Here is a 24655-nt window from a genome sequence, read left to right as displayed (position 1 = left end):
AAAACATTGTTTCCTTTCTGGTGTACCTGTGCTGGTTTGCTCTGCTCCATGTCTGGTTCTGATTATCCTCTGCACTGTTTGACCTCTCTGTCCGTCTGGGCTGTTTTTTTCCTGTGGTGTTCCTCCTCGGAGTCGTGACCTCTGGTCCAGACAGCAGGGCCGGTGACAGCCTCATCTTGGACCTCTGGCCCTCTCCTGAGGCCTTCTGGCTGAGCTTGGCCTTGGCCTTCTCTCTGCCCGGGCTGCAAAAAGCAAGACATGATTTCTCTTTCATGTCTTTTATGGATGGAGACCAGTCTTTGCAGGCTGTTGCCTACATTTTGTTCCACCACCTGTCATTGTCTAACTCAAGTAGTGTCATTCACTAACTCCACCAAGGAGGCATGCTCTGCATTATTTTGTTTGTTTATTTGTTTGTTAACAGGATTATGCAAAAAAAACTATTTCCATGAAATTTTGTGGAGGAAAGGGGCGTGACCCAAGGAAGAACGTGTTCAATTTTGGAGCGGATCTGGATCAGGGTGTGAATTTATTTCAGAATTCTCATTGTTATTCAAAGAATAATTCAATTCATTCAATTGTTGTGACTTGGCTGAGGTATTTGCTACTTTACTTGAATAGTTGTTTTGGCAAATTTTCAATCAAATACCAGAAGGCTCCTCTTGTATCCTTGTGCTCCACTGTTGGTGCAGCTGGAACTGGGGTGCTGCTGGATCCACAGGGCTTGGCCTTTGCAGCTGTACCCACTGCTGGTGCTTCTCTCCCTGGAGAGAGAGTCTCTGGGCCCTGGTTGATGGAGCCTAAGCAGCAGAACATTAGTTCATTAGTTCAGATAAACTTTTAAAAATCTATTCTGTCGATCTCATCTATGACTCAAGACACCTTCCATATCTACCAACCTGTGCCATGATGTTCCGGCTGAGGGGGAACCAGAGGTTTGGTTTGAGCTTGGACCTTGTTCAACCAGCTGTCCAGCTGCCACTTGTTGGTGGACGGGGGCTCGGGCTAGAGGGAAAAAGAAACTCTACAGATTACTGAATATTTTACAAGTAAATAAATGAATACACTCTGTGACATATTTGAATCTGGAGTGCAATGTCCTCATAGATTTTACTGTGTGATAACTCAAGGGAACATGCAGTTGCAAGTGGATGCAACCAGGAGGAATCAATTAATTTATTAATACCATATATGCCATCATGCTTAGTTTTTGCACACATAGAAATATGTTTTGAAGTCAGCTCTGTTTATTGCTTCTGGTTTTGTTGATTGTTTTCATGTTATGTAAAGTTTTCTTTTTCTTTCACTACATTTCTCTTTTTTCCAGTGTGTATGAAACCAGGCAGCATAGATCCATTAAAAATAATGTGATAAACAAGGTTAGGAATCAGTTTTCATCAGTTGCATTACCTAGAGCATTCAGTGGACAGGCAGTCACACTCAAAGTGAAAAGAATGGTGTTAATCATGGCGGATAAACAAGCCAATTAAATCTCTTTAAGAAATGTAACCTAAATTATACACATTATCAATATTTTATTTTTATTAATGGACTGCTGAATTTGATCTCTGCTCTAAAATCAATAAAGCTTTTGACTCACAGAATAAACAAGACTTTGCATGGTTACAGTAATGATTTGTTGTCTCCAAAGTAGAGATATAAATATGCATGTGGCATAATCCATAAATCAAGGTTCATAATGAATATATACTAATTTCCCTCCTATGTTGTGATTGGGGACTTCCTATTCCCTCTTATAGGTTAAATGAACTTCAGCCACAGGGTCTACTAAATGATGAAACTGCTGCCTAAACAGAAATCTTTATATAATACTTTCCATTTATTTCTTCCACAAAAATTAAAATTGACTTGTTTTCTTACAAGAAAGAATGATCTTAAAATCCGTGTTGCTTATGTTATCCCTTCTGTGCATTTCATCGCCTGTGTGTGCACAGATACAGTTACAGGAATTACACATTAACACACCTATTCACACTTGTCATCCTACCTCTGGCGTGTGTGTGCGTGAGGCCCGGTTGTATTCGCTGTCACTGGAGCTGCTCTCGGATTCGTCTGTGTCCGACTCCGAGCTGCTCTCTGATTCACTGCTGCTGTTTCCTGATGCACCACTTTTGTATAGAAAGGAAAAAAAGGAAAAGTGGGAAGGAGGAATATAAGAATGAAGGGAATAAAGAAAAAGCAAACCAACATCTCAAAATGGAACACAACTAAACCAGCTTCATTAGATGTCGGGGAACACTGTCACTGTCACTATTTTTGAGGTTACAACAAGTAAGTACATTTTCATATGTCCAGACAGGGACACCCACACTCTCAATTGCTTTTTGGTAATTCAAATAATCCACACTGCAGCACTGCCTGACAAAACTGAAAAGAAAAGGAATGAACTATGCATATATCAGTACACACAATCAGTCCATATGATGTTTTTCTTTATCCTCAGTATCCCTATAATTCACGACAGGATGTAGTTGATCTAATTTAATCTCAGAATATACAATAAATAAACAAATAAATTATCAGCAGATTGTTCGTTCCTAATAACCACTCAAAGGGAGGTCATCCTTCTAATTCACACACTCATACACTGACGGTAGATCAGTGCCATCCTGCTGAAGGACACTTTGACGTGTGGCCTGGAGGAGACGAGGAAGCACCAACCTTCTGATTAGTGGAAGTCACATATCGTTTTTGCATTTTCAATATTAAGTACCTGAGTATTGCCTATGGACTGTGAGAGTTAACTGCAGTCTACTGTTGTTGGATCAACCGTCCATTGTCCATCACTAAAAATAACAATAGACCAGATACCTCTTGTCCTTTAATCTGAGCTTTCTACAACCGAATGGACTCAGCCACAATCATTTCTTTCAGAAGAACTGTGGATGAGAATTGGTCTTTCTTTGACTGTATTTTGACAAGCACAATGCAAAGACATCTCAGAATGAATCTACTGTATATCTATACAACACGACAACTGCTTCATCTATTTACGAACCTCAGCTCTGAAAGCCTGGAGGATCGATCTCAAAACAATCAACCTTCACATAAAACTGACGTGTGTGGTAGTGAGCATGTTCTATTCACGACTCTTAGTTGAAGCCCTGTCATCTTCACTGACCCACCTTGCCAGTTGGTCTTAATCCGTGTCAGGGTTATTTAAAGTGTGGCTTTCTCTTTTGCTCCCCACTTGTAGTTCTGGTTTCAGGACTGTGGATTCCCTGTCAGTCTAGTTTGACTGAGTTGACCCGTCAGTTAGTTCAAACATGTGTTTGCCACTTTCATAAAATGGCAAGTAGGGTGTTAAGAACAACACTATTGTTTTGTATATAGTCTATGTTTGCTGCAGATTCATTTTACTACAAAACAGTACTGTACAGTGAGTACAGGTACAAGGTAAAACCTTTCTGTATTACAATCATTTACAACTGTGCCTGTTGTGCTGGTTTTGGTTTATGTTCTGAACACTGGCCTGAAATAGAAGCTTCCCTGGGCAATGTCCCTCTTCAGCATATAGTAATAAATTTACTAATATTCAAAAATAATTTACTTACTGCCCCTTTAGAAGCTCACTACATTGTTTTGCAACTACTAATCTATTGGTTAGTTCCAGCTTCTTCCTGTAAATCGACTTTCCAACATCGTTTTTTTTGTGTGTATGTTGTCTCTAAGTTCCTGAAAAGTTATTTTCGTGGTGAAATTTGGATTTTCATTACGTCTTTCCTCATCCTATGTACAGTAGATGGCACAACCTGCCAGCAGCTCCAAAAATACCCTTCACACTTTCGTCCATTGGAAAAAACATAATACATCAAACTAAACATTTTCACTACAAATTTATAGACAAACATTATTAGAATATTTTGATGGAATGAGGAGAGAACATTTTATCCAACATTATCAAATAAACATCAAAATAATGAATAATTTACACAAACTACAGCCCATATCATCAAGTCCTTGATTATAATTAAAGAAACACCCTACAGTTGTAAATATATAGAAAAACCAGCTATAGCGACCTTGTTCCTGATTCAGTGAAAATTAGAAAGCAACTGACAGAATTTAATAAACTGCTTTTAATGAACGCATGAACACAGCACTATGAACCAGTTCAATCATCTCATGCTCTCTGGTGCTTTGGTTGGCCTTCGGTCGGTGATCATCCATCCTTCCACAGCACTTTGAAATGGCCTCCTAGAGGCAACACAATCGCTCGTCCTTAGGAACTCAGAAATACACACAAACACGCTCGCACACAAAGACATTGCAATTATGTGTAGGTCTCTGTTTGTGTTACTGTGTCTGGTGAGCGTGTGTGAGAGTGAGAGAGAGCGTGCACGCAATTTCAGTTCAAGGCTGCCATCACAGCAGACACCAATCTGTGTGAGCAGTCAAGCAGCAAATCCATCAACTGTTCCTCAGGCAACACACACACAGGCAAACGCACGCACAAACTCACACACATGCATACACACACACACACACACACACACACACACACACACACACACACACACACACACACACACACGGTGACAGATACTGTATGAATGCAGTCTCTGGCCTGTTTCTCTTATTCATCATTACTCATCTCTTCTCTTTGTCTCTCCTTTGATTTCAATTAAATGTCCACCTCACTTTGCTCCATTAGCATCACAGTTGAAACAGTATTGGCAAAGTGATGAGTCAAACTCCCTGTTTACATGGTGTGTGTTTGTGTTTCACTTTTGTGTAGGCCGCCCTCCATTAAATCACTGCTGTGTGTTTGGAAACATATTAACACAGCTTCAGGAACTCTTAAGAACTAAAAATAAAAAAATGCTGGCTGGGAAATCAACACCACAACACAAAAAAGCAATGCCAGAGATTTGATTCCCATAAAGTGACTTATCAATCATGACATTCAGCTTTCCCTCCAGGCAGGAAACATTGCATATATATGTTCCATGTCATTTCTAAATAACCACAGCAGTGGCGTGTCGTCAGGGCAACCGAGTCAAGCAGTGCTCTACTGATAAAAAAAAAGAAAAAGACATCAACTATGGACGATACCGAAGTGGAAGGGATATCTCCTCTTACTTCATATCTCAGAAAATCGCTGTGTCCCATAGAGGATCAGATGTTACCTGTTTGCAAAGATTTTGCACCTTGAGGATCAAGCCTGGGATCTCTGGTGATGGACTACAGCTACAAACAAGTGCTTGTCAAGCTGCTGTTGACTCTACTTCAACTGCTCTGAGATCAGTTATCTTGCACAAATTATTACATATATGTGCAGATGCATGTGGAATTACTTGAGGAAGTGCTAAGGGCTAGCAGGAGCAGAATTATCGTTTTTATCATGCAATACGAGACAAAGTATTGTTGTAGAAGTGGGTATGTGAAGGTAAGGTTGCAGGCTGGAACTTGCTTATGTGTAAAAGTCACTGTACAACACTGTCAGGGATGCTGAGACATCATTAATAACCTTTATTCTGCCCAGGGGAACTTATTGATCAGGATATGTGCATGCAAACAAAAAAATTGCAGTATATCGCAGGAAGCAAAGCAAAAAAACAACATCTTTCCAAACCTTCAGTCTTCTCGCCAGCCTCCTTAAAGAGCTTGCCTACAACATCAGCCTCCAAGTCATCCTCAAGAGGGAACTTGCCTATGACTCTGGTCTCTGGTCCTGAGGGGACCCCCCCAATGCCTTCGCCCTCTTGCTCTACCTCCTGAGATGTTCCAGTCTCCCAGCTCCCGGTCCTGCCTCCTGAGGTTAGGAACCAGCACTGGATCTTGGGTTCTGACTCTGCCATCGTAGGCCACCTGCTCAGCCTATGCTGATGCAAGCCCCCTGTTCTGCCCCCTGTGGGGAACCTCCAGCACAGCCTTAGAAGAGACACCATCTTAAACTCCATCTTGAGTTTATTGCTTACTTTGTGTGACATTACTTACTGGGCGGGTAGTGTGGAGTGGGGGTTTATCAGAGGCTTTTTGCCAACGACTGCTGCTGAAAATGAGATGGAGACTGGTGAGGAGGAACCAGGAGAGTAAAGCTGTGGGCCGTACAGTAAAACATTAAGATGTAAAGATGGGATGGAGTCTGAAGAATGCTGGTTAAGAATCACTGAAATGTGATGTTTCTCGGATCAGGATTGTCAAACATTGTTTCAGTCTTTCACAGTGAACAGTCCGTTCATACATGGATTACTGGAGGACTGCAGACAGACTCTGTGACAGCAGAGACATGTTGGACTTCTGTCTACATCAGTTTTTTTTGTCCCCCTTTGCCATTAAAGAATCTTTTGATGTGTGGGTAGAAAGGAGTCCTGTGAATCAGCAGCAGCTCTCTGATGTAGAGAAGGCTCATTACTATTCCTGACTCAACAGACTCTGACACAATTACAATAAATAACAGTTGTCTTACGAAGTTGGTGAAAAAACAGCTGTCATTAAGTGCATTTCTGTCCTTTATTTTAATGCGCATTTCTAATGTGTAAATTTAAAAAGTGTAGAAATACCAGACATTTTTAATAGAGTAAGAGAAAAAATACTTGAAAAATCAAAAATAAATAAACCATCCTTTAAAATGCCAAAGTTTCGAACTGCATCACAACCCCCACCAAAGGTTATTATCACCCTCAAGTATTCAAGATAATATTTCAGAGGAAAATGTCTTCAAAGGTAGTGACCGTCCTGGGTTCATATCTTTCAGACAAAGAAATTAACTAATAACAGAGAAATACAAATGATCTGGGATTCTCCTCGACTAAATCCAGATTGATTGGGGGGGGGGAGTTGCAGCCAGTGTAGCCAGTTAATCACAGACACGGTCCAACTGCTTCTTGATGTAGGTTGTTCCTTTTATCCAGAGCACCCTCTTGTTTGACGTGTGCCTGCTTTTTAACACTGATCACTTCCCCGGGTGGCCTAGCCCACATTGTCGATGAGACATTGGCAAGAAATCAAAGTGAGAGCAAACATCAGCTGCGTGTGTCTGCTCTGTAGAAGTGTGTTGTTCTCACTCGTCTTTACTGCTCCAAACACTGGATAAGATCTGGGTTTTCTGGATGTGCTGGACTTTGCCATAAATGACCCCTGAGCCCAGCACCCGAGGCAATGCAAAGGAAAATGAATGAATCCTGCTGCTTTAATATTTTTATACGCTGTTTTATTATTGGATGTTTACAACATAAAATGTTTCTTTTCCTCCACGAGAGAACATCTCCAATGGGTTGTACATAATAGACAAAATCGTTCAAAGGGACATTTAATAAATTTGATGTTAGCCTTTTTATGGCGTCTCATATCATCCCTTCATTTGCCAAAAGATAAAATTGACTGGAAGCATAAGACGAGTCTACATTCCCCACACTGATATGTTTGTGCTTTTTGTTTGAACAGCGGCGTGTGAAGTTAAAGGAAAGCCTGAGTGTCTTTTCTTCTGAATGGGATTTTCAGTTGAGTGCTCTCTAGCCTATTTTATTCTGGCATCATAAACAGTGTGAGCTGGAGGAACAAGATGAAAGGAGATGAATATGTGTATGAAAGCATTACATCTGGCTCGCTTTCCTCTTTTTCTTTGTTAACCCTCAGGAATCAGCCATCAGCCGTCGGAAATAATTTCATACCGAAGTCAGGGCCAAATTAAAATGCAACGCTAGATGGTGCAGAGTGACAGAGTAGATTTTGACAAAATAAAAATGATATGCTACTTTGTAAAAGTTAAAACAAATAAACTTCACATCTTGACATGGCTTGTTATTTACAATATTGTTTAATAGAGGTCATTTTCCTGTATGTTAATGGTTAGTTTGTCTATTTTCCATTTATATCCACAGAAACAAGCTTCATATATTTTAACATATAATTTTGAAGGCATATACTTAAACTATCAGTTCTCATTATCAACCATATGTTCTTGTTATCCTTTCTTGCAATAATATCTTATGTTTCCTCATTTAAAATCTCCTTTCAGCCCCATGTTACAAGGCAGAACATAAAAATAAAAGAAACAATATACACAGTATATATTAAAGACCATCCCCTCTTCACTGTTTCATACAGGTGTCTACCTGTTCTTTCTATATCTTACACATCAAAACAAATATTTAGCTTATTTAGTACACAGAGCCTCCACTCTATTTATTCTATGTATGCCTGTGTCAGTGTTGCATAAGTAACACAGATAAGACTTACGAAATAGCCTTTGTCAGATCTTCAGGCTCCAGCAGAGGCTTTGGTGTCTGTGTGTTTATTTGTGTGATAAAATCACAAGCACAACAGGGGAAATGAAAGCCTTACAACCCCGACAAAATGATCTGTTGGTTTGATGTGTCCAGTGGGCCTCACAAGATCCACACAACACCCACATACTCACAGGCTGCAGCTAAGCTACAGCGGCTATCATTCCGTCTACAGCGACTTTACAAAGCCGCCATTATTCATGGTTGGAACCTTTGACGAGGTCAAGTGGAGAACGGGCTCTGTGAGCGAATAATGTGTTTTTACATTACATAAGAGACATGGCTTTATCTGTTGTGTGGATACAAGTCAATTCAGTCATCTTATCAGTAACATGAAAATCACTTAGACTAAATTGTCTTGTGTTTTTAGCTCCTTGTAACTGTCTTACATTACAAGCTGAATATAGAGAGCTTTTAAGGATCTAAGCACAGGGTGTGTACAGCATGACACACATACATTTTTGACACGTCCAAATCCATGTTTACTAGTTTAACAGTGGAAAACAAGACACACGATTCAAAAAGGCTGTGCTTGGTCTCTTCATTAATAACCAAAGTGCATCTTCCATTCCTTTTGAAGGAACATTGTTTGATTGTTATTATGACAGATTTACCAGGTAGCAAGAGAGAAATCTTCCCTGTAGAGGGAGCAAATATATTTAAAATGTCTCCTGTACGAGTATCATCATGATTGGTCAAATAATTTGCCAATTTCATTCATCATTTCTGCTGCGTGTCCCTTTGTGTGTCACAAGTAGAAGTACACATGTTATGCACCCATCTATGTAGGTGCATATTGCTATCTTGTTAACATGCCCTAATTTAACAGTGAAATGCTGCAGCACTGACTTCAGATCAGGGGTTTGTTGGTTGATCACAGAATCACTTTCCTGTGCCTAAATATTGTCATGCACCAACAATGCACCTGAACTCATACCTCCTTATTAGAACCATGACAATGGAGTTGCATCACACTTTGTACAATATCAATAGAAACTAAATATTATCGTCAATATTATAATCAATGATATAAACTAAATATAAATATAAACCCATCTTAGTCATAGCTAATTAAACATTTAATTGACAAACATATTAAGCCATAGTTTTCTTTAAAGAAATAACCACCAGCTCAAACTGGGGCTACGGTCAGCCACTGCTCTGCTGATTAAACTTAGTGTGGCACCATCGTCAGGTAGGATCACTGTAAGTAATGGACCTCAGAGTCCAGGCTACTTCATTAATTCATATTCCCACAGTTTGGGAGGGAGGCTGAGAATTCAGCAGTTTTTAAACTGTTAAACAGTTAAAAAACTGCTTTTTAAAGAAAAAGCAGTTTTTAAACACAATGTGTGACTATGTGCAAGACACAAAGACAGGAAAAATAGTGTAATGTCTATAGTGAATAGATATGCATGCGTGTGGCTGTTAAAGCATGCCTCCTGTGTTATGTATATGTTAAGGGTTGTCAAACCACTTAGTTAAGGTTAAAGAAAAATCATGGTTTTGGTTTAATGCTGTAAAAGGGTCAGTGAAAACATAAAACTGGACCATGTTTACTTATAGGTCCTGTAATTTATATGCCCACCATTAACCCTGACCAGCGCATGCAGAAATTACATGTCTGTGAAAACGTACAAGACCAAACCAATTAGTAGGAGATGAATGTTATTTTAAAACCAATCAATTGACTTTTTTTCAGCATACACTGTAGTCTGTGGTCACCTTTATTTTCAGCATCTTCCACTCACCCGATCTAATCAGAATTCAATTAATTTCAATTTAACTTCAATGGAACTGAATTTAATTGAATACATCCCACAGGCCCTGTTAGCACATTATGTCTGATCTTTACCCTTCGTTCTGCTCCTCCCTCCAGACCTCAGCCGACGGTTTGTCAGCAGAGTCAACTGGAGTGTGTATATTTAACCTGTGTGTATCCACTGCATCCTGCAGACTCCCTCCCCTCTCATAAACTCCTCATCTTCAACTATTCTTGCTCTATATCTGATGTTACTAAATAATTGAACTCATTATGTATTAGACTTGGCGTATTTTTATGATAAGAATAATTCAATCAAGCAGAGCAAATGGTATACGGTTTTTTGGGCCAATAAATGTGAACACTGTAGTTATAATTACAGGGCTGCAGCTATGAGGACACTCTGCCTTAATGTCTGAGAATCTGGGGAATCTGAAATATCCTCAGTTTTGTATTCATTCTTCCCTCTATGTGCTCTTATAAACCCAGGGTACATTTGTGTTATGTTCTGTTTAGACTGTGTCAACAATAATTGAACAACAGCGATTGAACATAAAAAGGACAATCAACAAGACAATAGAGTGTTACAGCATTTTTTTGTTTTCCTCCCAATCGCTTCAGCTGGAAAACTGAATTGATTAGCCTCTGAAGGCAATGGGGTGTATGGCTTTGAGCCAGACGGGCTACGGCTCAGCTTAACCACAGCCAGCAGAGTGGCAGAGTGTGACACAGAAGGATCATGAAAAACAGGTAAATATAGGCTCTTAAAATAGCTGAAGAAGTCAGTGAAAATATGCAGAATCCTAACAGTAAGGCGGCACTGTGAAGTGCAGTGTGGAGGCCATCTGGGCTCAGTTCATCTGTCATCTTATCATTTGCCTTCAGCTCGCTGGTTCTGCCCTCCACTTGGCAGGGCTCCCCGCTGCACAGCTGGCTTTACAATCTCTCTCTCTGTCTCTCTCCATCACTCACAAGTGTGTGTAAACTGCAGCGGTTGTGTGTGTGTGTGTGTGTGTGTGTGTGTGTGTGTGTGTGTGTGTGTGTGTTTGCAGGCATATTTGCATGCATTGGTTGTTTATCTGACTCGGGGTGAGTGTATGATATGTCGTCCAATTTGACAGGATTTATAAATTATTGCATGTCCTTTACTGCAATCGAACAACGATTCAAAGATATTTGACCCACTGACATTGGAGCACAATTGTAATAAAAATACCATTTACCATTCATAGGTCCATTGATTATTTTTATATTGCAATGTAGATGAATGCATGTGTTTGTGTGTGGTAGTGTGTTTGTTGTTGTGTGTGGATTTTGTGGAAAGTTTAATTTGTGTACAGTCACATGTAATATTAATATTGCATCTCATGTTTGAGGCTCACAGGATATTTCTTGTGGTTGTAGTTCCATGTTAGTCATAAATTATGAAGTCTGAAAAATAAAAGTTTCCACCTTTTCAAAAGCACAGCTGCCGATGGAATCCAGCATTCAGCGATGTGTGCACGAGTGTGTACTTTGTGTGTGTTTGCCTGGGGCAGTACTGTGGGGAAGGCTATAACAGGTTTCCATTCCTACATATGTAGTGTTATGCTCCCTGGCAGCAGCAACAGTGACAGGGTTTGAAAGAGCGTTTCACATCTGAATTCATGTCACATTTGATAGACTTGACTGGAGCAGGGTGCACCGGCACTGTTTAACCTGTTTCTTTAACCTGCCGACATGTTTGTGTCAGTGATCATGAACGTGAACGCCTTCATCTCTGATGGGTTACATCACAGGACGAGTGAAGTGAGCCTACAGATTTCTCTCTCAGCTGGGTTGCATTCATACAGTTAAATTAATGCAGAGAAATAACTTTAAAAAAAAAGATTTTCTTTTCTGCTGTTAATACCATGTAAGATTGATTGTCATTGTACTAACAAGTGAAAACTATAATCTAACTATATTTTATACCCCTGGTGTTTTAGGGTTATCACCATGACCTGCTTGGAAAAAGACTCTGAGGTGGAAGGCATCAAGTTCCCCTGACCAACCAAACCGAATTACAGACGTAAACATCCAGAGGTTGGGGAAAAAAACATGCTAACATTCATCTCTACCAGCAAGATTTCAGAATAGCAAATAAATTGTTGATCTTTGACTTGCTAATCTGTTTCTCTGACCAATAGCCCACTTAACATCGATGGCCTTTTGGAACAGAGACAAAGAGTCTATCGCAGAGGAAGCTATGGGAGCCTACCAGCTGTGTTGCACTGACCTATTTTAAAGGAGACAAATTATGCTCCTATTCAGGTTCATAATTTTGATTTGGGTTATCACTTGAAAAGGTTTACATGCTCTAATGTTCAGAAAACTTTCCTAATACTTTCCACTGCTGCAGCTCTTATTTTCAGCCTCTGTCTGAAACGCTTGGTTTTAGCCCGAAAAATTTTAGCTAGGAGATTTCGGCCTCCACTCTTGCTTTACCTGGCTTTGTCAGGGGGCGTGCCAGACTAGCTGCTAGACATGCATTATGCAAAAGTGGGGCATCACGATGAAGCGGAACTATCAGCCCAACTACTGACAAAGCATGTTAGTAGATATAACCGGCTGGTTAATGGACTGACAAAACTGCAAATGAGCAGATAGCAAACCTGTACCAATGCTAAGGTGTTTCCAGCTGATTTGAGAGTCTTTCCAACTTGGGCAAGAGTTGCGAGTATTTCTCAGTGCTGTGTTCCCATGTGGCCGCAGTTTTCTCTTCTGACTGTGTTTAGTGACTGGAAGAAGGCAGCAATATACATTAGCCATCTTGTTGATGGTGATTGAGATGCTTTGGCTTCAGATATATTTTGGGAGCTGTCATGTCGTCCATTTTGAATTAGTCTATAGATCATATTGTTGATGTGGTAGTTACTTTCCATTGAAAACAGTTGGGAACACTGGGACTTCCCAGCTCACCAGCTCCAGTATATACTTCAACACTGTGTCACCAAACTTTTGACATATCTTTTTTCACAAAGACACACGGATGAACTTTGCAGTGCCACATTCTAGGGTGACCAGAGGTAAATGTGCACTGCTTTATATTTTCTTATACACCTTAGTTGTTAGTACAGCGGTATCTAACTTAAGCTGCATTTTTCTGATAATTTGCAAAGCGACAATGTGAGTTTACCAGTTTCCCTCATGTAAATAATGTTCAATTCCAGCATTCCAGACTGTGAAAGTGTTATTTTTCTGAAAGCGCTGATATGTGTCTGATACATCTGACTTGGCACTAAAAAGTAGGAGTGCTGCCAATTCAATGATGACATTTAATAGATGTGCTTTACTGAACAAGCACACAATTTGTTATCCACACATGTCCACTTCTGCAATAAAGCAACATCCACTCACCATTATTACACTATTCAAGTGTCACTCCTGTATAGTCCCCATTAATTGTGTTTTTAGCAAACAATTCTTGTTAGGTGGTATTCTTCAAAAGCGTAGTGAACATTTGTGTCTTTTATTTAGTTTTCTTAGTGTGTTAAGACAGCAACTAAGTGTCCGTGTCCATCCACTTGCATCTTTTCCTTGACTTTGTATACAGTCACACTGACAGGTACTTTGGTCTCACTCCTTCAGAGAAGCCAAACATATCAGCTTTTCAAATGTTGCTTTTATTCTCTCTCATTTAATAATGATTTTCTCAAATTCTGATTTAAGCCTCATTTTCTATCAAGTTCGCTTCATAAACTTCATAAAACCATGAAAATAAAATGATCCAATCAGATTTTCCTTTATTGTAGTCTAAGCAGAGAAAAAAGTTAGCTTGCTCATTGTTTGGTTAGGATGTCATAACTGGGACCCAGAGACCTCATAGCTGTGTGTTTGTTAAGACAATGGCAGGCGAATTAACCAATCACGTTTGATTTATTGTAGGTAGGACCACAAATCACTGCCCTCGGCCTTCCCTTCCTGAAAGCTCAAGGCCACAGCTATCTCACAGGGTTTAGCTTTTTCCCGTCCAGGGGTTTAAGCGCCTCAGCAGACCAGTGACTTCCCTCATTCGGTCAGAGAGACAGCAAGATGGCAAAGTAATAAGATGGGAGGTGGCAAGGTAGAGAGAAAGATAGGTCAGGGAGCAAACTGACAGGGTTAATAACAGAATGTAAATTGCTCGGAAGCTCTGCTTTAACAAGATTTGGACTTTACAAAATTATACATTTAAACCAAGTTTGCCTCAGGCTGGTTATTGAAAGAACTGAAGAATAAGTTGACCGACTTTTTGTAGTGGATTATACATGATATTATATTCACAACTTGGAACACTTTTATGAAAACCCCTTTTCATTCTTTGGATCTCTGGACTTTTATCGAATAAAATAATTTTAATAATCAAGAAGTGGAAAAACAATCGGACGACAAACAGTCTGACGTCATCTTCAAAGGTAGGGAGTCACCAACATTATGCTGTCTTGCTGTTTTTTTTTACGATGCTGGTAAATCTGAATGAATTGCATGGGCTCAAGCAAATCATTGAATTACACCATTGTTTTGTGTAAAATGAACTGAGTAGTTGAATGCATCTCTGCTGAGATATATTATAATGATACTATTCCCTGTCATAGTTAGACAGGTCCCCCCTTCCTGGTGTTTCTTCCTCCCCAATTTGTGTGTGTGTGTGTGTGTGTGTGTGTGTGTGTGTGTGTGTGTGTGTGTGTGTGTGTGTGTGTGTGTGTGTGTGTCTACCTGGCACAGCAATTCAGTTTTCCCCACCTGTCAATTTATCTACACACAACTTATCAGTTCATCAACTCCACCTGAAACCAGCAGGATAAAGACCTGCTCCTTCTCTCCACTTATCCCCAGTTTTCTCAGTGTCTCCCTGAGGGACACTAATTACAACTAGCCTACCTAGTACTTCTTAATGATTCTCCCTGCACCACATATCACCATTCCTGCATTTCTTTGTTCAGTTCCTCATGTGTGTCCTGTCCCTGAAAGTCTAAACCCCAGCCTGCTACACGCCATTATCCGTCCTGGCTTCCCTGTTAGTCTCGCTCTATCGTCAAAAAGATTCACGACCATTGAAAGTATTTGCAATAAACTTACCTGTTTAAACTTTTACCTTGTCTATGCGTCCTAGTTCTACGCTTGGTTATTAAATCACTACATCCAGTGTAACCCTCCCACTGTGAACTCCAGTAGAACTTTTATTTGTGCTTTTACTACTAAAATAATTAGAATAAAAAGATAAATCCATATATCTCCAGGCAGATTTCCTCACCAGGGTAAATAATATGAAAGATGCACGTAGGACATAATGAAGAAAATACAGGGGAGCAGGTAAAGATTTTACAGATTACAGAGCAGTAATATAAAGATGATACACTGCAGTGGGATGGATAGGGTGGGTGGTTGTATGTGTGTGTATGTGTGGCAGCAGAATAACGATTGGTATGTGGGTGAGGTTGTCAGAGCAAGGATTTGAAAAAAAAAAGCGTGTGTCTTCATGGAGTGTGGGTGCGAGAGTGTGTGTATGAATGTGTGTGTGTGTGTTGCTTTCCATGGGGGATATAGCCGGTAGATCGCTCGCAGCATCTCTAGTCCCACCGTCCCTGTAGATGTGAGTATGTGTAAGTGTATGTGTGGTGTTCAGTAGATTCGGCTGCAGAGTGAATGGGCTCATTAGTGGTAGCAGAGTAACACATGGCCTGGGGCACACACAGACACAAGACACACACACTCTCTCTCTCTCTCTCTCGCTCTCTCTCACACACACACACACACATGCACACACACTCGCACACGGAGTCACACTCCAGACTTGCATGCTAATGCCCTCAGTCTGTGAACACAACGAGCTTCATTTATAAAAGATTCTTATATTCTTCTGCACCAGGCTGAGCTTTACAACACATTCCAAGCAAAAGACCAAGTTATGAAAAATGTATCTCGGTGCCAAAATCAGCTGTTTACATGAATTCTCTCCAATGTTCTGTGATGTTACAAACGCAACTAACATTTCTACTAATGATTAATTAGATGACATGTTCCCCCAAGATGTTAACACTCAACAAGATGACAATAATGGGTAGCCCACGCATCACTGAATGATAAATGGGAAATTGTTTGATATTATGGAAATGGGATGTATTGCTTCTAGAAATGACAGGAGCGAAAAAGTTATTATTGACGATTGTTCATGTGGTGTGTTTCCTGCCGATTAGATTAATCTTAGTCCAAATTACAAATCAGAGGGCGCAGGAGGGGATCGTACCTGATGCCGTAATTAGTCAAATGAGATGGTGGAAAAACAAGCAGACACACACCTCCAAAGGAAGCTGGAGTCACCAGTGATGATTAAACCTCATTATATAACAACACCATAAGCCTTTAATTCTATTTTCACTGACATCACATCACCGTATAGGAAATCTGCTCGACAAAGTCCTTCAAATGTAAAGGAAAGAAAAAGAAAATCAGATTGCCACTCTTCACTGCTAGCTAAATTTTTCAGACACTGACAGCAAAACAATGAAAGAAAGTCTTCCAGCGAACACAGCAGTAGCTGCTGCCTCAAGCTGTGGAGGAATGATTGACACTTTCAAATGAGAGGAGCAGAGGAACGATGCTTTCACTGATGAATTCTTGAAAACATTTCTTTTCGCTGCTGTCATTGACCAACAGATGTGGTAATTTATCATTCAATTCACTTAAATTACCTCTCAGTGAGGTTGACCAGATGATCAACTGCATAAAATTCATTTGTGAATATATAACATGACGGTAGCGATTTAATAATTTACCTTTTTTTTTTATATCATCTACAGATATGGCTACTTTGACTTTTTTATTATATTTATAACCATGAGAGTAACAATATCTCAGAAATTCTGTATGTGAATATGCAGTATTTCTGTAGACGAGGGACAAGAGTTCGGGACTGGAAGTTTCTAGTTTGACCAATCATGTTTGAGCAGGGTTTGGTTGCTCACAAGTAAATAGTTCGTGAGAGCAACAGAGGTGAAACATATTGACAGAAATGAATCAGCTATCTGCATTTTAATTTATCTGCGGGTAGCAGCTAATAGAGATAGCCTAAATGCTGTCTGGACCTCTACATCCACAAAAGATATCACTATTTTTGTTTTGTGAGGAGAGTCATTCCTCTTGTGTAATAAAAGAAACTAGTTGGTATAGCGAACTGAAGACAGAGTTTTGGCCCGGTTATATGCTGTATACACTGTAAGCCCCAAACTATTGGCCGTTCCACCCGAAGGCTAATTCACTGACAGACTAAGCCGATGTGCTCTGAGATTGGTGTTGTATTTGTGTCACTAAATGTCAAGTCTCGAATTCTCTGTGCGCAAGTCCATGTCAGGTTCCCTTTCACTGAGTTAGAATCTGAGTCATCAAGGTTGAATTTGATGTAAACTCTGGAAAAGCATGATGCTTGAACACAGCATCTCTGTAGGCAGCTTAGCAGGTACTGTTAAATCCAACTTGCATGAATTTCATCACTGTAACTGATAAGGTGTCTCAGTAGTGTGTATGGCCTCTGTGTGCCTGTGTGCACTCCAGACAACGGCTGGACATGCTCCTGATGAGTCGGTGGAAGGTGACCTCGGGGATCTCCTCCCAGACCTGGATCAGGGCATCAGTGAGCTCCTGCAAAGTCTGTGGTGGTACTTTGCTACACCGATACATTACATCCCTCAGGTGCTCAATTGGATTTAGGTCACTGAAACATTGGGGCCAGTCAATGGCATCAATACCTTCATCATCCAGGAACTGCTGCCACACTCTGGCCACATGAGGCCGGGCATTGTCCTGCACAGGGAGGAAACCAGGACCCACTGCACCAGTGTAAGGTCTGACAATCGCTCTGAGGGTTTCATCCCAGTACCTAACAGGAGTCAGGCTACCGTTGGGTATGACATGGAGGTCTGTGCGACCCTCCAAGGATATGCCCCACCAGACCATCACTGACCCACCATCAAACTGGTCAAGCTGGATGATGTTACAGGCAGCATAACGTTCACCACGGTGTCTCCAGACTCTTTCACACCTGTCACATGTGCTCGATGTGAACCTGCTCTTATCTATGACGGGGGCGCCAGTGGCGGACCTGTCAGTTCTAGTGATCTCTGGCGAACGTCAATCAAGCTGCACGGTGCTGGGCTGTGAGGACATGTCCCACTAGAGGACGTCTGGCCCTCATGTCGTCCTCATGGAGTCTGTTTCTGACAGTTTGGTCAGGAAAATGCACACCAGTAGCTTGCTGGAGGTCATTTTGTACGGCTCTGCCAGTGCTCCTCCTGTTCCTCCTCAAACAAAGGAGCAGAAACCGGTCCTGCTGCTGGTTTGATGCCCTTTTACGGCCTTGTCCAGCTCTCCTCGTGTAACGGCCGGTCTCCTGGTGTCTCTGTGCACTTGAGACTTTTCCGGGAGACACAGCAAAGCTTCTTGGGACTGCACGTATGGATGTGGCATCCTGGAGGAGCTGGACTACCTGTGCAACCTGATCTGGCTGCAGGTACTGACTCGTGCTACCAGTAGTGACAAGGACACCAGCAGAACACAAGACTAGAGAAGAATCAGTCATGAAGGATAAGGAGAGAGAGCAGCTGTCTGTGGCCAACACATGTAAAACCATTCCCTGTTTGGGGCTTGTCTTGCTTTTGCCTCCATTGCACTTTTACACATTTACACCAAAGCATCTGAAATTGATTCACAATCACTTGGTCTTCCTAAATGGACAGATTGATCCCTGAAGTTTAACTGACTTGGTGTTAGACTGTGATGATTAAGTATTTAAATGTTTCAATTTTTATGAGCAGTGTATATCCATCAATATCTTGTGCCAAAGTTATTATGGCCTAAAAAGTCAATCCTTGTCTCCAACTTCTGCCTCTGAATGCAGTCAGTGCTCGAGTCCAGGTCCAGTCTGAAAATCAGGACCTGAGTTGGACTCGACTCAGACTCCTGGACTAGATGCACTATTATACTGGCTGATGTAGGAAAAATTGGAAATAGGGATAACTCAAGCACCTCCAGTTTAACAAATAACCCAAAAGAGAGCAAATTAACTTCAATAACTCAAAGCAATATTAAAGAAGAAGGCTGCACTCAAAGCAAATCAAAACAGCCAGGGCAAAGCTTTTAATCTCAACAACACGTCCCCATATGTTCACCATACGCTCAGTGTGAGGGTTAAATATTAGACCTGGTTAAGTCATAATGAGACTATATTTAGTAAAGAGAGGCCTGAGGAGAACTGACTCACTGACTTTCAATCATTATGTGTGTATATATACGTATATATATACCCTCAGTGATAAACAGGATCCTGTAAAAATCCTTTAAATAAACCCAGATGAACACAGGGACGTCCTGTTCACATTTATGCACTAACCTACAAACAGTGAGTATAGAAGACATCTGCTGCCTCATTTGAAATGGTTCAGAGTTGAGCGTGAGCGCAGGCTGGTGACTGAGGTTATCAAGTGGGCACCTGCCATCACAGATGTTTCAGTGAATTACAGCCACTTTACATCCGCAAGCCTTAACAGAGACTTTGTTGCAATAACCTTCAAAAAATGTTCTTCAAAACAAAATCTTCTCACTGAAAAAACGTACACAACATCAACTTTCCTTAACCTTCTTTCCCATTTGAGGTGACATCTGTTCATATAACACAACTGTGCATCTCTACTGAGGGGTTATATCACAGGCTCTGGACAAACAGCCACAGAAGTAAAGAGCAGAAGATCATCCAGCACCGACCACCAAGGCCTCCGTCGTATGGTTCAGGACAAAGAACATTTTATTCATAGCTTGTTTGGTTAATGTCGAGGACTAAGTCACCTAGATTTCACTTACATTTTTCTGAGTCAATACAACATGCACATCTTTGCTCCGTTCTGCTGCACCACAATAGAAATGCAGTGGAGATGAATAAAACAGAGAATGGCTATTTGTCTTACCTCAGGGCTGTGCCTCTGGCTTTGGGCTTGTCAGACACCTGTCAACACACACACACACACACACACACACACACACACACACACACACACACACACACACACACACACACACACACACACGTTAAATATCAATATATTCAGTTTCAGCACAGTTCTATTATTGCACAAATTCCAGTAATGGAGGAATGAATGACTAAATTAGCACTTTCTTTGAAGGTATAGATCATTTCACTGAGATGTTTCGCGCTGTATGAAAGAAAAATAATATTAAGTGCAACACAAGAACACTCAACACCACAACAACCAATGAATGAAAGTGTGTGTGTGTGCGTTAATTTTATATATGTATAAAGATAATTATTTTACTGGACAGCGACAAGATGTGTGTAATATTCAAATATTCTTTGTTTGCACCGAATAAATTATACATCATTAATATATAATGTGATATATGAAACATAAAATGATTAAATTCTACAAAAACACAAACAGGAAGGGTCTATAGCTACAAAATGTACTTCCGCTTGTGTAAAGTTGCAGCACTAATAACATAATAATAATAAAATAATATGTTCAATATACTTGTTTTACTTCAGTGCCACACATGTACTTACACTGCAGATGAGGTAAATACTACTGATACAGTTGAACGTGTAAATTGAAATAGTCCATGTTTCTGTGAGTTCAAACGTTTGTACCTGGTGATGGTAAGAAAAGTATGGCCACTATCCTGGGATTACGAGGATAGGTTTATAATCTCAAGAAAAATAGGAAATTGTTGAATAAGGTTAGATAACATTATAAATATTGCAGCATATATTTTATTATATATTTTGATAAATGTCATAAATATTGAGAAAAAGACATATATATATATCAGAAGAGCTATAACGTAAAGTCACAATGTTCATAGAAAAATCATTTGAAACAGTGTTATATGTTGTGTCTACTTGTCTGTGTATGACTGCTCCTCTGGTTTTTAAGAAAAGGAGGTTTTCTTGTCATCAAAATGAAAAAGTGAAAAATAAAACCTCTCATTTTTCTCTTCTTCTCTTCCTTTATCCCCTCCTTCATTTAACTCTTCCCTTTGCTCTCTCGTCACCCCGACCTGTCTTTACTCCTTTGTTTATATTCATACTCTCTTCCGTTCAGCCAAAGAATGGGGTGATTAGGTTTGTCAGCGAAGCCTTTCCTCCCCCCCTGGTCTCTGCTCGCGTCCTCTTTCCCTCCCCTCTGTCAACTCAGAGTCAATTTTGTACATGACTACATCAATTAGAAAAAACAAAACAAACCCCCAAAAAACCTGTAAACTCGATATCTGCAAATATCAGCCATTAATTCATCTTCAAGCACTGAATCCATTGAAATGAATTACTCAAAACAAAAGCACGACCTTTTCTCATCTCTGGCTTGTATTTTCTCTCTCTCTCTTTCCCTCTCCCTCTCCAGGAATAAGGTGATTAACTGGACCAGTGAAGTTTCTGATAGATCGATGCGTAGCTGCAGGCCAGAACAACAAACCTCCTCAGATCTTTGGCTTTGGGAGACTTGCGGGGCTCATGTAGAGGTTGTATGTGTGAATATATTTAGCTCGCTGGTGGCTTTACTTGGATTTTAAATACAGAACAGCACAACCAGTATTTATTCACACAATCTCCTCTGTTACAACACGGCTGCGAGGATTGTTCCAGACAAACAGGACAAGCTCTTTTACCGAAGGCAGGACAATTCAAACCTTAAAGCTTTGGCGACATAAAGCGCTCTGTATGATTTATGTTTATTTGCGAAATCTCCATATCCTCTTCTCCCTCTTTCTCATGTGGGTGCGAGACATCCCAGCGTTGCGCATCAGGCCTGGCGATACAGTTCTAACGAGGCTTTAAACACCCCCGCTTCATCTCGAACAGGAACTGAACAATGAATTCTTTGCTTGTCTACACAGTGTCGCTTTACATGAGAGACTTTATGAAGCATTTCTAACACCTGAACGCCGGGTTCAACAGCCTTACTTTCTGATGCAACTCTTGTGCACAGCTTTCACTGCTGAAAACTGTAGCAGCTACTGGATTTTCACTCGTGCAAAACAAAGACGCTCCATATGCCAAATTTTAGCATCTCTGCATCGGCTGTCAGTTGGATTTAATGCAGTGAGTTCAGCACAGACTTTTTATATCCCCACTGATGATGGTAGTCTTTACTGTTTTAGAGCAACTCATTTATCATCAATCAGCAGTCATGCTCAATTAACACGTTTTTCTTTGCCACAAGATGTGGTATTTCTCTATTTACCCAGGTGCCTTTAGGCCCATGTAGTAACTTTCACACCTTCCATTTACTCGGTAACCTTTTGGACCTATTGATTGCTGCCTTTCTGTACCTCACACCTCTTGTTTGCTGGAGCTTGTGCTGACCGTCCAGTTTGCTCTCACCATCTGTTACGAGTTATCTCTGTTTCAAGGTCGATTAGTAGCCTCAGCACTTTGCAGGTTTTTGTTTTCCTGCTGCACTTCTGCAGAAGACTGTGTACAACCTCATGTGCTCTGAAACACATAATCTGACTGTGTGTGTATCACAGATGCCAAACTACTGGACACAACCTGAGTCAAGACACAACAATAGACTTGTCATTGCTTCAGCAACACAAACAGCTGGGAAAGCTGGTGATTATACAGACAGAATAAAGTAAACTGACTGGAAAATCCCACAGTAAAAATAAATAAGCATAATTATTCTGAAAAGTCAGGTTTGAGTTTCTTTGATTAAAGTTGGGTCAGTTGGGTAAAGCGTTTCGACCCTTGTCATAGTGTCCTTGTCTTCCCTCCACTTTTCCAGATTTCACTTATTTATAAAACAGCGCTGACACTGTATTTAAACCAACACAAACTATGATTTGAGGTCACTTTAAAACTACTGTATATGCTTCAAACGCTTGGTGGTTAAGTTGCCATTGAACTGACAAACAAAATAAATCGACCTCGTTCACTTCAACACCAACAAACGTGTTCAGCCGAGGGGGATTCCCCATGATTTCACTTTTCATTTCAAAAAAATGTTTTAATTATGAAATCAAACACCATTTTTAACACAAACCATTGTTTTGATTATTTAGCAACTGCCATCCAATGGTAGTTTTCAGTATGTTTACATGGACAGCAATATTATTATTATTATTATTACTTATAATGCAGACAGCATGAGATTGGTTAGAATATTCCTTCCAACTTCCTGTTACAGAGCAGAGCCTGATTATGACTCAACATTACGTCCTACTACGTATTTACACTGGAACCCAAGGCATGCATGGGATTCACAGGAAACAATGTATGCCTCTTCTTTTATATCAGTGTTTACTGTTCACACTGTTCATTACACTGCATCGTCAATTACTGCTAATGCAAATCAAACCCATCCCACTGCTGCTACTCCACATTACAGGTGCTCAGCTGGTGAAAGGTGTCTGGACCCTGTGTTGTTAGCTCTGCAAAGGAGGAAATGTTTTCACCCCTGTCCCTTGGTTGGTTGGTTTGTTAACAGGATGACGCAAAATCCACTGAAAGGGTTTTCCACAAAACCCTTTTGGAGAGATGGAGCAGAGAAGGAACCCATTACATTTTGGCACAGATCCAGACAAAAGGGCAGATTAGGACATTTAAATCACTTTCTTACATTACGTGGGTATTTTGATATTTTCACTAATTTCCCACAGAATAATGCAAAGATCTAGATGAAAAAATCCTGCATAATTAGGGATCTGATATCTATGTAGTGTGTGAACTTTGGTGCGGCTTGATTGAATTTAAGAGGACTGTGCAGTGGTATGCAGTGTCATTAGTTTGGAATTATGTTTGCTAGCATACAGTTGTATTCTTCAAGGCATTTAGATGGTGCACTATGATTTTTTTGAGGCAATACAGCCACCAATCTATTTATTACATGTGCTATCTCATGCATGTGACACAAAAAAAAAGGGGACCCACCCACTTAAGATATTGTTCTATTGTGGCAACTAGTGGTCAAAAAAATCCACAGGGTACCTTTAACTAGACTACTACTGTACCTCAAACTCACCTCTTAGGTTTTAATATTTTAAATTAGGCATACAGTACATGTACTGCACATGTATGGAAACACCTTAGCAACCCTTCCTAAAAATGTTCACAGCAGACTGGGCCACAGAGATCAGGAGATGTGACCATGTTCCCCCAGAGTGTGGGACATTTTTTACCAGCTGCAACTCTACTTTCATATAAAGACAGAGCTTTTAAGCTTGACTTTGCTCTGACCAAGGTGATCTGTCATCAGAGAGCAGAGAGGAGAAGGCAGCGAGATAGAGAGACAAAGGACAGTGCTGCAGCAGTAATTGGGTTGCTGTTTTTCTGTCAGTTTCTAAAGTCATTAGGAACATCTCTCTCTTTCCTGCTATCTCTCGTTTCCTCTCCTCTTTTCCCCTCTCTCCTCCATCCCTCTTTCCTCTGCTCCTTCTTTCAATTCCCTCCTCTCCTACGTCTCTTTGCTCTGTGCCAAAAACATATTCATCATACTCTTCTGCTGCCCTCACAGCACTGTGCCACAGCATACTAATGACAGTGTGTGTGTGTGTGTGTGTGTGTGTGTGTGTGTGTGTGTGTGTGTGAGAGAGACAGCAAGAGAGTGTTATATATATAGAGAGAGAGAGGCTGTCAGCA

General features: G+C 40.5%; 1 protein-coding gene across 1 annotated transcript in view; it reads right to left on the bottom strand.

The window, feature by feature from the left end:
* The window catches only part of aff2 (AF4/FMR2 family, member 2), a 155116-nt gene that overhangs the window by 31849 nt on the left and 98612 nt on the right, over positions 1 to 24655 (bottom strand). The window contains exons 10-14 of the mRNA XM_035162169.2: positions 19971 to 20008; positions 2009 to 2129; positions 900 to 1005; positions 650 to 800; positions 27 to 242 (exon numbers count right to left, since the gene is read on the bottom strand). Coding sequence (XP_035018060.1) covers positions 27 to 242; positions 650 to 800; positions 900 to 1005; positions 2009 to 2129; positions 19971 to 20008 — 632 coding nt within the window. The remainder of the gene's footprint in view (positions 1 to 26; positions 243 to 649; positions 801 to 899; positions 1006 to 2008; positions 2130 to 19970; positions 20009 to 24655) is intronic.

The sequence above is a fragment of the Hippoglossus stenolepis genome, chromosome 7, assembly GCF_022539355.2.
Source record: "Hippoglossus stenolepis isolate QCI-W04-F060 chromosome 7, HSTE1.2, whole genome shotgun sequence".
NCBI classification, from domain to species: domain Eukaryota; kingdom Metazoa; phylum Chordata; class Actinopteri; order Pleuronectiformes; family Pleuronectidae; genus Hippoglossus; species Hippoglossus stenolepis.
This window is presented reverse-complemented; position numbering and strand designations above follow the sequence as displayed.